Source organism: Ambystoma mexicanum, chromosome 7p, assembly GCF_040938575.1.
Source record: "Ambystoma mexicanum isolate Mex_15411 chromosome 7p, UKY_AmexF1_1, whole genome shotgun sequence".
Classification (NCBI taxonomy): Eukaryota; Metazoa; Chordata; class Amphibia; order Caudata; family Ambystomatidae; genus Ambystoma; species Ambystoma mexicanum.
In genome coordinates this window covers 8,661,252-8,676,279 of record NC_090939.1, presented here as the reverse complement: position 1 = coordinate 8,676,279, position 15,028 = coordinate 8,661,252, and the positions used below count along the sequence as shown (strand labels likewise).

At 48.2% G+C, this 15,028-nt stretch overlaps 1 protein-coding gene across 1 annotated transcript in view; it reads right to left on the bottom strand.

Moving 5' to 3' along the window:
• Nucleotides 1–15,028, bottom strand: part of SLC37A1 (solute carrier family 37 member 1) — a 314,109-nt gene that overhangs the window by 67,176 nt on the left and 231,905 nt on the right. The window contains exons 9-13 of the mRNA XM_069635652.1: nucleotides 13,504–13,541; nucleotides 12,293–12,376; nucleotides 11,464–11,595; nucleotides 7,362–7,452; nucleotides 653–715 (exon numbers count right to left, since the gene is read on the bottom strand). Coding sequence (XP_069491753.1) covers nucleotides 653–715; nucleotides 7,362–7,452; nucleotides 11,464–11,595; nucleotides 12,293–12,376; nucleotides 13,504–13,541 — 408 coding nt within the window. The remainder of the gene's footprint in view (nucleotides 1–652; nucleotides 716–7,361; nucleotides 7,453–11,463; nucleotides 11,596–12,292; nucleotides 12,377–13,503; nucleotides 13,542–15,028) is intronic.

Below are 15,028 nucleotides of genomic sequence, written 5' to 3'. Positions count from 1 at the left end.
GACCTTTCGGCTGATTATCCTTTCAGACGTTTCACTGTGATGAGCAAGTGCTGAGGACCTGAGGACTCAATCTTCCCTCTTTCATGCAGAAAGGTCTGTTTGATGTTCAGTTTAAGAGACCTTTCCCAAATGAAAATCCCATCTCCCCTGCACAGCAAGCTAGGAAGGAGAAGGAAACAGCAGTGCTCCAGGGCTGGTATCCAGCCTGTGGTTAGAAGCAATCCTTCCTGAGGCCTGTCACTGTAGAGACTAAGAGTCACCGTCAGATCAGACGCATGCATCACAAAGTGCCCGCCGCAAACCAGTCTTCACCCTGGTGCTCAACATGAGCTTTACAGTCAGAGAGTTCATGCCACAACACACACATGTGCTTTCTGTTTAGAAGCTGTCATGGGAAATACAGGTTTGCTAAGGACTCCCACACGGGTTAAAGGTCGGGCCCATCTGCTTATTACTAGCAGTAACCCTGGTGGACCCCTCTAAAGCCACAGGAGCAAAGCAAGGAGACTGGGGCGGTGCAGGCCCCCTGCTCTCCCACTGCATGGATGGGAAGTGGGAAGTACTCGTGTGACAGTCCTGAGCTGGGCTGAGGAGCGGGGCGTGCACCACTCTCATGCTAAGACTAAGTGTGCACATGAAGAGATCCACTTACCGAAAATGCCCCCAACATCAAACAAGGTGGAGAGGTCTGCAGCCTTCTTCACGTCTATGTGCCCTGTGGGGAAATGGGAAGCATGTCAGTCACCATTACCTCAAGGCCATTGCCCTTCATCATTCCTCTTGCAGACACAGGGACACGGGGGGGGGGAGATAATAGCAGAGATACGGGGGACAGAGGGGCACAGACTATTGTGAGGGTACAGGCATGCACACAGGGCGACTGGGCTCAGTCAAGGACGTGGACACGGGCAGGAGTGCAAGGACCTGATAGGATGGCAGCAGACCAGTCACAGTGCTGCACACAATACATTAACAATGCAAATGTGCAGTTAAGCTGCATGCGTTAGGAGAGCGGCATGGGGAAATACAATGAGAGAACTGGGAAAGAAGTTTGGAAAGAATTGAGTGAAAAAAGATTGTATAACCACAGTCCAAAAATACAACAAGAGCAGCATACATTGGAAAAATCAGTATTAATTCTCCTTACACAGCCTTTTGCCAAATAATACAACTTAGCGCAATAGATCTATTCGGTAACATCTCCTGGCAGTGGAGGGTCTTCTTAGTGCAATAGGTCTGTTAGGTAACAACTCCTGGCAGCGGTGGGTCTTATTAGTGCAATAGATCTACTGGGTAACATCTCCTGGCACTGACGGGTCTTTTAGTGCAATAGATCTATTGGGTAACATCTCCTGGCACTGACGGGTCTTTTAGTGCAATAGATCTATTGGGTAACATCTCCTGGCACTGGAGGGTCTTCTTAGTGCAATATATATGTTGGGTAACATCTCCTGGCACTGGAGGTTCTTCTTAGTGCAATAGATCTGTTGGGTAACATCTCCTGGCAGTGGAGGGTCTTATTAGTGCAATAGGTCTGTTGGGTAACATCTCTTGGCACTAGAGGGTCTTCTTAGTGCAATAGATCTGTTGGGTAACATCTCCTGGCACTAGAGGGTCTTCTTAGTGCAATAGATCTATTGGGTAACATCTCCTGGCACTGACGGGTCTTTTAGTGCAATAGATCTATTGGGTAACATCTCCTGGCACTGGAGGGTCTTCTTAGTGCAATATATATGTTGGGTAACATCTCCTGGCACTGGAGGTTCTTCTTAGTGCAATAGATCTGTTGGGTAACATCTCCTGGCAGTGGAGGGTCTTATTAGTGCAATAGGTCTGTTGGGTAACATCTCTTGGCACTAGAGGGTCTTCTTAGTGCAATAGATCTGTTGGGTAACATCTCCTGGCACTGGAGGGTCTTCTTAGTGCAATAGATCTGTTGGGTAAAATCTCCTGGCAGTGGAGGGTCTTCTTAGTGCAATAGATCTGTTGGGTAAAATCTCCTGGCAGTGGAGGGTCTTCTTGGTGCAATAGATCTGTTGGGTAACATCTCCTGGCACTGGAGGGTCTTCTTAGTGCAATAGATCTGTTGGGTAAAATCTCCTGGCAGTGGAGGGTCTTCTTAGTGTAATAGAGCAACTGGGTAACATCTCCTGGCAGTGGAGGGTCTTCTTAGTGCAATAGATCTGTTGGGTAAAATCTCCTGGCAGTGGAGGGTCTTCTTAGTGTAATAGAGCAACTGGGTAACATCTCCTGGCAGTGGAGGGTCTCCTTAGTGCAATAGATCGGTAGGGTAACATCTCCTGGCAGCGGAGGGTCTTCTTAGTGCAATAGATTGGTTGGGTAACATCTCGTGGCACTGGAGGGTCTTCTTAGTGCAATAGATCTGTTGGGTAACATCTCCGGGCAGCGGAGGGTCTTATTAGTGCAATAGATCTATTGGGTAACATCTCCTGGCACTAGAGGGTCTTCTTAGTGCAATAGATCCATTGGCTACCATTTCCTGCCAGCGGAGGGTCTTACTAGTGCAATAGATCCGTTGGGTAACATCTCTTGACAGTGGAGGGTCTTCTTAATGCAATAGATCTGTTGGGTAACATCTCCTAGCAGTGGAGGGTCTTATTAGTGCAATAGATCTGTTGGGTAACATCTCCTGGCACTGGAGGGTCTTCTTAGTGCAATAGATCTATTGGGTAACATCTCCTGCCACTGGAGGGTCTTCTTAGTGCAATAGATCCGTTGGGTAACATCTCTTGACAGTGGAGGGTCTTCTTAATGCAATAGATCTGTTGTGTAACATCTCCTGGCAGTGGAGGGTCTTCTTAGTGCAATAGATCTATTGGGTAACATCTCCTGGCACTGGAGGGTCTTCTTAGTGCAATAGATCTGTTGGGTAACACCTCCTGGTACTGGAGGGTCTTCTTAGTGCAATAGATCTGTTGGGTAACATTTCCTGGCAGTGGAGGGTCTTCTTAGTGAAATAGGGATGTTGGGTAACATCTCCTGGCACTGGAGGGTCTTCTTAGTGCAATAGATCTATTGGGTAACATCTCTTGGCACTGGAGGGTCTTCTTAGTGCAATATATCTGTTGGCTAACATCTCTTGGCACTGGAGGGTCTTCTTAGTGCAATATATCTGTTGGGTAACATCAGTTGGCAGTGGAGGGTCTTCTTAGTGAAATAGATACGTTGGGTAACATCTCCTGGCACTGGAGGGTCTTATTAGTGCAATAGATCTATTGGGTAACATCTCCTGGCACTGGAGGGTCTTCGTAGTGCAACAGATCCATTAGCTAACATCTCGTGGCACTGGAGGGTCTTCTTAGTGCAATATATATGTTGGGTAACATCTCTTGGCACTGAAAGGTCTTCTTAGTGCAATATATCTGTTGGGTAACATCTCCTGGCAGTGGAGGGTCTCCTTAGTGCAATTGATCTGTTGGGTAACATCTTCTGGCAGACAAGGGTCTTCTAGATACAAACCTCTTTACTATAGATGTTCTTTCTCTTGTAACCGGAAGTTTTTTCTCTGTGGAGCGAGCCTTACCATGGATACTAGGTCTCTTGGGTACCAGGGGTTGTAATTGGAAGTTCTTCTCAGTGCAGCTATTCTTACCAAGGACGATGGGTCTCTTAGATGCTAACTGGTAAAAGTGGGAAGCTTAACCAATGATGATGGATCTCTTAAATATCATCTGATGGTCAAGGTTATCCAAGGTTCAGAATGTGCTACCAATAATTACAAGTCTCTTGGAAAATGTTGGATTGTGAAGGAATACCTCAATATCAGGATATTTAGTAGTGCTGGATGCCATGTTTGGAGTGTGGAGGCTCTTCTTGGTATACGGATCATTGCCACTAACGGTGGGCATCTTAGATTAGATCATTTGACTGCGGAGAATCACCTAAGCACTGGAGTAATTAGCAGCAACAGTGGGTTGCTTGGATAACATCTCATAAAAGTGGAGGAGGGCCATATTGGTTCTGCTGAATCACCTCTCCTGACAGCAGAAACTCTCCTGGATTCAGCCAATTGCCATTGAGCTCTGGGCCTCTTAGATAAGATCTACTGATGGTAGAGATGACATCAGTATCGGGATCATTAGCAGCAACGGTAGGTCTCTTGGAAAGGTTCTCATGGCAGTGTAGATTCTCCTCCATATAGTGCGCAGTACCATGGATGGAGGGCACCTTGGACAACAGCATCTGGCACTGAAGGTTACTTAGTACTGGGATACTCAGCAGTGATGTGTGTTGCTTGGATAACATCCCCTTCATTGTATTCAGTCTACTAGACTCAGCAAATGTTACCAAGGAAGTTGGGTATCTCGGTAAGATGGTGGGTACCTCGAATAACATTCTATCATAGTGGAAATCACCCGAGTGTTGGGATCTTTAGCACTGGTGCTGGATCACCTGGATACAGACATCGTTATCATGGATACAGTGGAGCTTCTTTTATGGGGATGTGTATTAGGGTCTCTTAAATGTCTACTGTCCATGGAGGTTCTCTAGGTTCTCTACGGAACGGACCATGCCACTAATCACACTAGGAGCCATGGATAACATCGCCTGATGCTAGAGTTGTGCCTTATCCTAGAGACTTACAAAGGACAGTGGGTTGCTTAGATAATATTATCGAATAGTGGCAAACCAAGTTGCAGATCGATCATTAGCAGCATTTACAGGTCTCCAGCGTAATCACCGGCCAGTGACGGTGCTCTGTTTGCAGATATTCCAAAATGGCTGGCGCTGCTCTATCTGGTGCAGGATATGCTACACCCTGACGCATGGCTGGTATTTTATCTCAATTTCACTTGTTTGTCTGCTCTGAGGGCAAACCTCTAAATAAAGCATATGATGTTGATATGCTGCCCCCTCGGATGAGGTTTAACTGACTGAGTTGCACTCATTGCAGAAGAGCCCAGTGTTCATGCAAGCACTGTGATGCTATGCACTGGTATCAGTAAGAGGCCCATGCCACTAAGTGACTGGGATCAGTGTTTGGCAGAGTTGTGGGCATTAGGGTTAAAGTAGCTCGCCTGTTCGTCAGGTTTCTGGGTTCACTTTGCATGGTGATGTGGAACACAGTGGCCGTAGCATGCTCCTAACCTTACAGAGGGCCACTGTTCCAAGTTCCTTGCTAATTGATCTGCAGTTTCATTGGTTCTTGGCTGAGAAGCTTTCCATATTATGACTTCTGTGTACTGCATTTCTGTAAATTGGCTATCGTGCCGCTGTGTGGGGTCGGGGGGCTGGGCAGGAAGGATGTGTCTCAAACACCTTTCTGTTTCCTCATCTCTATGTTTCCATTCCAGGACCTTGCAGTTTTGGTCCTGTGAACCTGAGAGGATTGCAGTTTTGGTCCTTTGAACCTGGGAGGATTGCAGTTTTGGTCCTGTGAACCTGGGAGGATTGCAGTTGTGGTCCTGTGAACCTGGGAGGACTGCAGTTTTGGTCCTGTGAACCTAGGAGGATTGCAGTTTTGGTCCTGGTCTTGTGAACCTGGGAGGATTGCAGTTTTGGTCCCGTGAACCTGGGAGGATTGCAGTTGTGGTCCTGTGAACCTGGGAGGACTGCAGTTTTGGTCCTGTGAACCTAGGAGGATTGCAGTTTTGGTCCTGGTCTTGTGAACCTGGGAGGATTGCAGTTTTGGTCCTGTGAACCACCTGGGAGGATTGCAGTTTTGATCTTGTGAACCTTGCAGGATTGCAGTTTTGGTCCTGCGAACCTGGGAGGATTGCAGTTGTGGTCCTGGTCTTGGGAAACTGGGAAGATTGCAGTTTTGGTCCTGTGAACCTGGGAGGATTGCAGTTTTGGCCCTGTGACCCTGGAAGGATTGCAGTTTTGGTCCTGTGACCCTGGGAGGATTGCAGTTTTGGTCCTGTGAACCTGGGAGGATTGCAGTTTTGGTCCTATGAACCTGGGAGGATTGTGGTTGTGGTCCTGTGAACCTGGGAGGATTGTAGTTTTGGTCCTGTGAACCTGGGAGGATTGCAGTTTTGGTCCTGTGAACCTGAGAGGATTGCAGTTTTGGTCCTGTGAACCTGAGAGGATTGCAGTTTTGGTCCTGTGAACCTGAGAGGATTGCAGTTTTGGTCCTGTGAATCTGGGAGGATTGCAGTTTTGGTCCTGTGAACTTGGGAGGACTGCAGTTTTGGTCCTGTGTACCTGGGAGGATTGCAGTTGTGGTCCTGGTCTTGTGAACCTGGGAAGATTGCAGTTTTGGTCCTGTGAACCTGGGAGGGTTGCAGTTTTAGTCCTGTGACCCTGAGAGGGTGCAGTTTTGGTCCTGTGAACCTGGGAGGACTGCAGTTTTGGTCCTGTGAACCTGGGAGGATTGCAGGCTTGGTCCTGTGATCCTGTGAGGATTGCAGTTTTGGTCCTGTGAACCTGGGAGGATTGCAGTTTTGGACCTGTGAACCTGGGAAGATTGCAGTTTTGGTCCTGTGACCCTGGGGGGATTGCAGTTTTGGTGCTGTGGACCTGGGAGCATTGCAGTTCTGATCTTGTGAACCTGGGAGGATTGCAGTTTTGGTCCTGAGAACCTGGGAGGAATGCAGTTTTGGTCCTGTGAACCTGGGAGGATTGCAGATTTGGTCCGGTGAACCTGGGAGGATTGCAGTTTTGGTCCTGTGAACCTGGGAGGATTGCAGTTTTGGTCCTGTGAACCTGGGAGGATTGCAGTTTTGGTCCTGTGACCCTGGGAGGATTGCAGATTTGGTCCTGTGACTCTGGGAGGATTGCAGTTTAGGTCTTGTGAACCTGTGAGGATTGCAGTTTTGGTGCTGTGAACCTGGGAGGATTGCAGGTTTGGTCCTGTGAACCTGGGAGGATTGCAGTTGTGGTCCTGGTCTTGGGAAACTGGGAAGATTGCAATTTTGGTCCTGTGAACCTGGGAGGATTGCAGTTTTGGTCTTGTGAACCTGGGAGGATTGCAATTGTGGTCCTGTGACCCTGGGAGGATTGCGGTTTTGGTCCTGTGAACCTTGGAGGATTGCAGTTTTGATCTTGTGACCCTGGGAGGATTGCAGTTTTGGTCCTGTGACCCTGGAAGGATTTCCGTTTTGGTCCTGTGACCTGGAAGGATTGCAGTTTTGGTCCTGTGACTCTGGGAGGATTGCAGTTATGGTTCTGTGAACCTGGGGGAAGGACTTCAGTGCAATGGAAACCTTTTTTGCCTGTTGCTTTTTTCAACAGATACAGTCCACACCCCGTAATTCACTTGCAGACCTTTGTGGTTGTTCCAAAAGCGGCATCGTGGTATCTAGGAAAGGTTGCATACTCCGATGCACCATGAGGTGGCGTGGGGCAAGAAGGATCTCCACTCCATGATACTCCCAGTGGTCTAGAATGGTACTCACCTGTGCTGCTGATGTAGAGAGGGAGCCAGAAGAGGAAGGTATAGCTGACGAGTTTAGCAAACAGCAAACAGAGCGAGAACTCAATGACACCCTACGAAGGAAGAGTGAGATGGTTAATACCTGGTCTTGTGCCCACAAACCACAGAGTTATTACAACACACACACACACACACACAAACAGTTGTGACATCAAGTCACACAAAGGTCCTGCACTAACTACAGATGTCCCAAACAGAAGCAAATAGGTACAGCTCTATGACAGCCAATGCACCAACACAGAGGTACAGCAACATAACACATAGTGGCAATGCAGGAACACAACCACAGTTACAAAAAGCAGTGAGAGACAGCAACAGACAGCCACACACAGGTCCTGCACCAAGACCACATCTTACACATGATCAGATATGTACAGCACTAAGGAGGCAGTGCAGCAACTCAATACATACATACACACACACACAACCTCTCCGATAGAGGCAGTACTCCCAGATGATGTGTTCTGCCTGGAAACCCCACTGTACACAAAGTCGGGATGAAGCGGCTACGGGACTACATCCCTTTTGGCCTGATAATAGCCTACAGTAGTGTGAGGGGTCAGGCAATCCTCACAGCATTGCTAAGCACCAAGCGCTCCCCTACACGCGCGATTGATTACACCATGGAGCTTGCGGTCTTCATGAAAACATGGCTTTTATCAATTGCAGGGTGGCAGGGTGGGGGAACTACAGACATGTATTGTCTGTAAGCTCTCACCTTAGTGGCCTCACCAGGCGCATTCTTCAGTTTTTCTAAGCATTGGTAAAGTTTACATGTACTTTCAAAAGCAGGCTGTACCACCATGACACTTCCTGTGTCTGGTCCTCGGATCTCCTGCATCTCTCATATATGACGACCAATATGAGAGCTTGCTGTGCATCCTTAAAGTCTCAGGTAAGCAGTGTTGTAGGTATTGATGGACAACACATAGCCTACAATAAACCTCTTCAAATAAAAACCATCACAGAACTATCCAAGCGCCGGGAGAGTGATCCGCAAAGCATGTTCCAAACATCATAGCTATAAACTGATCCTCAATGGAGCCGAGTCATTCTTGAGAACCATCTTTGGCAATTTCTATTGTGTTTTTCTAAACCTTTAACCTCTGCTTGTGTGGTTTTCTGCATGCTTCTAAAAGATTCCCACAAGCCTGGAGTCTAGTCGGTAATCACTCTTCCCACCCACTGAACTATAATCTTTGTTCCTACTTTACATTATGGACAGAGAAGGTTTGCCATTTACAAAGAGTGGGGTCTTACTGTAGTCAGCACCACATGTTTGGACAAACTTCAAGTTTCCTTCAGTGGATTTATGACAAACAAAAGGTCCTCCGTGCTCCTCGCCTTCACTTGTGGCATTCTAGGAGTTGTGACCAGTCCTTGGATCTTGTCCCTTCTCCCATAGGTGGGGACCCCTCTCATGGGGCCAGGGCCGTGTGGCCACAGTCCAATAGTCCTCCTGGGGGTGGTGCACCGTGGGAGGGTCATATGGGTGGGGAAATCCCCTATAGGATGATGTTACAGGGAGAACGCGGTATGTAAATACCCCATTATCCACTCCCTTTCCCTCTTACTCTATTCAGGGCAACCCAGTCCCTCCCTCCTCTATGTATTATTGTAAGCTAGAAGATAAACATTCCTTACCTTACACTGCAACGAGGGTGAATAGTGACTACCCATATGAACACTGTAACTGAAAAACAGACGAAGAAGAGGCGCGGAGTAATGCAGAATACTGTGCTAGTCCAAATAGGGTGGTTTAGTCAATCTAGACAATCTGAAGTACAATGCAGTATAAAAACAGAAGAAGGACTGGGAATGGCATTGAGCTCCTCCTTGGAGGAGGCGCGAGAGCAAACAGAGACCCGAGAGAAGGAAAAAAACAGACCGAGATGCAACGGCTGGAGCAAGCAGAAGTGGAGCGGGTACGGAGCAGAGGGCCTGCTCCATAAACCTGTGAGGAGACATTCCTGGCGTTGCAGCAGACTAGAGAACACGAGAAGGAAACGTTGCTTTCCCCAGAAGAAGATTTTAACTGCAGAGCCACCACAGAGCCACCACGAAAGTCGGGGAAGCCCCTGAGCAGACCGGAGGCACCCGGGTAGACCCAAAACCATCGCACACCAGGAAAAAAGTTACGTTGGTTGTCGGGGAGGCAAAGAGGCACCAGGAAATTGATGGAGAACCCAGAAGGATGAGGAAACCCAGAAGGCAGGGTTGGGACACTAACAGAGGAGAGAGAACTTTAACATATCCAAAACCACACTTTGATACTTGGCAGGGGAATATACCAAGTATAGCATAAAAACGAATGCAAGTCAGAGAGAAGAGTTGCACCCATATGAGGATTAAATCATCAGAAATCTTCATAGTCACAGTGCCTGGCAGGTTAGTGAACCAGGTTGGCAGTGAGAGAATCTGGAACCAGGGGAAGGGACGCACCCCCCCTGGGGTTTGTGAACACTATACCAAGCAAAGCGATGGCAGGCATTCTCTTGGCACTCTGAAGAAGTTGAAGAGAAACCAGGGGAAGGGAGTCTCTGCCCCTGGTGTTTGGGAACATTTTGGAAAGCCAAGAGACGGGAGGCATTCTCTTTGCACTCTGAAGAAGATGAAGAGAAACCAGGAAAGCCAAGAGATGGCAGGCATTCTCTTGGCATTCTGAAGAAGCTGAAGAGAAACCAGGGGAAGGAAGTCTCTTACCCTGGTGTTTGGGAACATTTTGGAAAAGTCAAGAGACGGGAGGCATTCTCTTTGCACTCTGAAGAAGATGAAGAGAAACCAGGAAAGCCAAGAGATGGCAGGCATTCTCTTGGCACTCTGAAGAAGCTGAAGAGAAACCAGGGGAAGGGAGTCTCTGACCCTGGTGTTTGGGAACATTTTGGAAAGCCAAGAGACGGGAGGCATTCTCTTGGCACTGTGAAGAAGATGAAGAGAAACCAGGAAAGCCAAGAGATGGCAGGCATTCTCTTGGCACTCTGAAGAAGCTGAAGAGAAACCAGGGGAAGGGAGTCTCTGACCATGGTGTTTGGGAACATTTTGGAAAGCCAAGAGACGGGAGGCATTCTCTTTGCACTCTGAAGAAGATGAAGAGAAACCAGGAAAGCCAAGAGACGGGAGGCTTTCTCTTTGCACTTTGAAGAAGATGAAGAGAAACCAGGGGAAGGGAGTCTCTGCCCCTGGCGTTTGGAAACATTTTGGAAGCCAAGCAAGGTGAGAGATTCTCTTGGCATTGTGAGGACCCGGCAACGTTTTCGTCTCATGGTTTCACATCTTTGGAAGTTTGTTTTTGCACCATTTGAACCTTATTTTACGAGCTGGAAAATAACTTACAAACATGCTCCCAGAAGAAGAAAGACGTTCTTTTGAACCAAAGAAGACCACTTTGCACCTTAGATTGAGTTCCCAATGTAAGGGTTGGAAATAGGTTTGACACAACGGGTGCCTTTTCTCTTTGGACATCCTGATAGATTTCGACGATTATTCTTTGAGGCAGGGAAACCCTTCTTATTATTGGGGATAGTTAGGTTTTCCCCAACCTTCATTTCTTTAATAAAGGTTTATAGCAATAAACATGCCACCATTGTGTCAATATTTTACTTCAGCACCTTGCAGAGCCTGGAAGAAGGTTCCTTTGGCCTAGTAATACACACGTCTCTGCAGTGAATTGACACCAATACTGGGGCCTTCTGTTTTCAGACACACACTCTCCTTGCTCTCCTGGCATACCTAGCCCTAACCGCTAAGACACCGTTTTCAGTGGACCACTAGACATATCCATCGTGAGGAGTAAGGAAAAACAAAAGCAGAATGCAAGAGGAGCATGTGTATCGTCTGAGACGCTGTATGCACACAAGGAGAGTTGTGTGAATTCACACATCTGATGCAGTGTATGGAATGGTGATTGACTTGCATGCATCACACACAGTTCCCCTAGAAAGGTGGGGTCGCAGGCACCACTCAGGGTAAGGACTGTGCATGAACTCTACAGCTCGGCCCAAAGTATGGAATGATCACGGTCTTGCAGACATTCAACACACAATAGGAAGTTCATGAAGACTCACAGGTATCCGCAAGGCTCCCAAAAAGCTGATCGCCGACATGCCTGCTGACGGGTCTCCCTGCATCACCACAATGTGGTTTGTTGCCATGTTTCCGTTTTCCTTGCTTGGCAGAAGGCATTGGATTTCCGGGTCCTACAAACACATCAGAAGATTACAAATTCAGAGATCATTTGGTGGCATAAAACATCTCGAGACACCCTGACCACAGGCCCAATCATGAGCACCACCTGTGTTACTACCCAAAGACTGCAACAATGTTTCTCTGTAAGGCTTCAAGCTAGATCCTCCCACTTAAACCACTGCAATTATAGGTGTTATTACCCAGTGTCATTGTACCCAATAGTATAAAACTGTAGCCCAGGGATGTTCAAGTTCATCCACCTAGAGGCCCCCCTGCTACACACCCAACCACACAAGCACCACCACCCAAGGAGCCTCTTGCTGTGTACCTACCCTTGGAACACATGGACCATGGATTCATGTGTCACTGGCTGTGATTGGAGAGAGGCCTTCGGTGGCCAGTAATGGGATTGGAAATGGGCCCACTGAAGACAGTGCTATGATTGCACAGGTGTGCCATGTAGTCAGGGATCTGGTTTAATAGATGCCTACTGTGCTGTGGTACAGGTGTGGGGGCCGGGAGGATAGCTCAGGGGCAACGCATGTGTCTCGGAAGCAAGACAAGGCATAGCAACACAGGTGCGAATCCCGTGCTCATGCTTAGAAACTGGTCTCCGGTATTAAGTGCATTATTAAAGAACAATTATAATAATAACACAGCGTCCATAGATAGTGTCAGGAGGACAAGGATATTTGTTGCTCGAGTTACCTGTGCTTTTCCAGAGTCTGTGGGATTTAAGAGTTGGTTCTTGATTTTGAACCCATTCACACTGTTCGGATACCTCTTTGTGTTCTGAAAGAAAAATATTTAAAGTAGGAGTACAGAAACTGAAGGACAGAAACCGATGACAAAAAAGATGGGTTCAGAGCGAGGGGAGCATGAAGGGAGAACACGTTGAGGGACAAAGACTCTGTGAATAAAGATGACAGAGAGGAGGGCAAGAGAGACAGAGAGATAGGGGAGCAGACAGAGGCAAATGAAAAGCGGAAGAGAGCAGGTAGGGAGGCAAAGTCATGGACAAGAAAAGGGTCAAAGAGGGGCCAAGAAATGGATAGAAAGGAGGCCAGACATCAGGCAAAGAAAGATAGAGAAGGCAAGTTACAGTAAATGGGACGACGAGAGAAGGACTAAGGGCTGGGCAGGGAGAAATAAGGACACATATCGGGGAACTAAGTGGGATGAGAGATCTAGGGAAACGTAGGGATTGCATAGTCATAGACAAGAAGAAAGGGAGAACAGATAGATCAGCAGTGACAGAGTAGACTGAGTGGCCCGGAAGGAGAGAACATGCAGAAGAGAATCGAGAACATGCGGATTGCCATTTCCGGAGTAGATTGAGTGACCCGGAAGGAGAGGACATGCAGAAGGGAATCGAGAACATGCGGATTGCCATTTCCGGAGTAGATTGAGTGGCCCGGAAGGAGAGGACATGCAGAAGGGAATCGAGAACATGCGGATTGCCATTTCCGGAGTAGATTGAGTGGCCCGGAAGGAGAGGACATGCAGAAGGGAATCGAGAACATGCGGATTGCCATTTCCGGAGTAGATCGAGTGGCCCGGAAGGAGCGGACACGCAGAAGGGACTCGAGAACATGTGGAATGGCAGTGACGGAGTAGAGCGAGTGGCCCAGAAGGGGAGAACATGCAGAAGGGAATCGAGAACATGTGGAATGGCAGTGACGGAGTAGATTGAGTGGCCCGGAAGGAGCGGACATGCAGAAGGGAATGGAGAACATGCGGATTGGCAGTGACCGAGTAGATTGAGTGGCCCGGAAGGAGCGGACACGCAGAAGGGAATGGAGAACATGCGGATTGGCAGTGACCGAGTAGATTGAGTGGCCCCGAAGCAGAGGACATGCAGAAGGGAATGGAGAACATACAGATAAAGACTGACACATTGATGTCAAATATAAACTCACGCAGTGGGTGTTGAAGGAGCATTTTATATCCCGTGGATCTGAAAGAGACAGAAACTTTCTGAGTGGGAAGATTCACTTTGGAAAATAGGTTAGACGTTCTTGTGTTGAGTCACAGATGCCACCCCTGCCAAGACAGCCTAAGTTCAGACACAGAGTCAACCATCCTGCAGGAGACCCTGGACCCACAGACAGGAGAATACCCACATCCAGTGCATTATAGTCGCAACACAAGGTTTGTCAACATATGGGACACTCTGGGCCCAGAAATAAGGGAATAACCAGAAAATACCCTCATAAGGACACCCTGGGCCTGGAAACAGGGTAATAGCCACTTCCAGGACACTTGCTGAGACACGGGGTTTACCAACAAAGAGGACATCCTGAACCCAAACTAGACCCACAGGGCTAGACCCACATCCAGGACAACTACCGCTGAGACGCATTGGCTACCGTCATGCAGGATATCCTGGACCCAGAATCGGGACAATGCCCACATTCAGGAGGCCCTTGGCACAGAGCCAGAGGAATAACCAGATCCAGGGCACTTAATGCGGTGGAGCAGGGACTGCAACCATGCAGGACATCCTGGGCCAGAGAGTGGAGAATACCCACGCCCAGTACACTGTGCAGGACATCCTGGGCCCAGAGAGCGGGAAATACCTATGTCCAGTACACCATGCAGGATATCCTGGGCCCAGACAGCAGGAATACCCATGTCCAGTACACTTATAGCAATGACACAGAATTTGCCATTGTGTGGGACATTCTTAGCACTGAGACAGCGGCCCACAAGCAGGACACTTTGAGTCCAGGGTGACCTGCATGATGGCAGACTCTATATCTCTGCTCTGACACCGGGCAACAACCACTTCAAGCTCAACTACAGCTGAGACACAGGGTCTACCATCATGCAGAACACTGAACACACACACACACATAGCAATATCCATGCACAGTACAACTACAGACAAGACACAGAGTCTGCTTTAATGCGGGACACCCTGTCCCAGACACAGGGCAACACCCACCACTACTACACTTTGCAAAGCGAGACAATGTATACCACCATGGAGGACCTCTTGGACTCAGACTGTGGGACTCCCACATCCAGTACGCTTAGAGCTCAGGCAGAAGAGCTTTGATATGATATGGCATTTATAACACACCTATACACAAGTGTTTCACACTTGTCCATGACACTCTGTTTCAGATACAGAGGCTACCCTCAGCCAGGGCATAGGAATTAGTGCCATCTATGGCACTCTGTTTCAGATACAGAGGCTACCCTCAACCAGGGCATAGGAATTAGTGCCATCTATGGCACTCTGTTTCAGATACAGAGGCTACCCTCAGCCAGGGCATAGGAATTAGTGCCATCCATCATGCTCTGGTTCAGATACAGAGGCTACCCTCAGCCAGGGCATAGGAGTAGGTGCCATCTATGACACTCTGTTTCAGATAGAGGCTACCCTCAGCCAGGGCATAGGAATTCGTGCCATACATCATTCTCTGGTTCAGATACAGA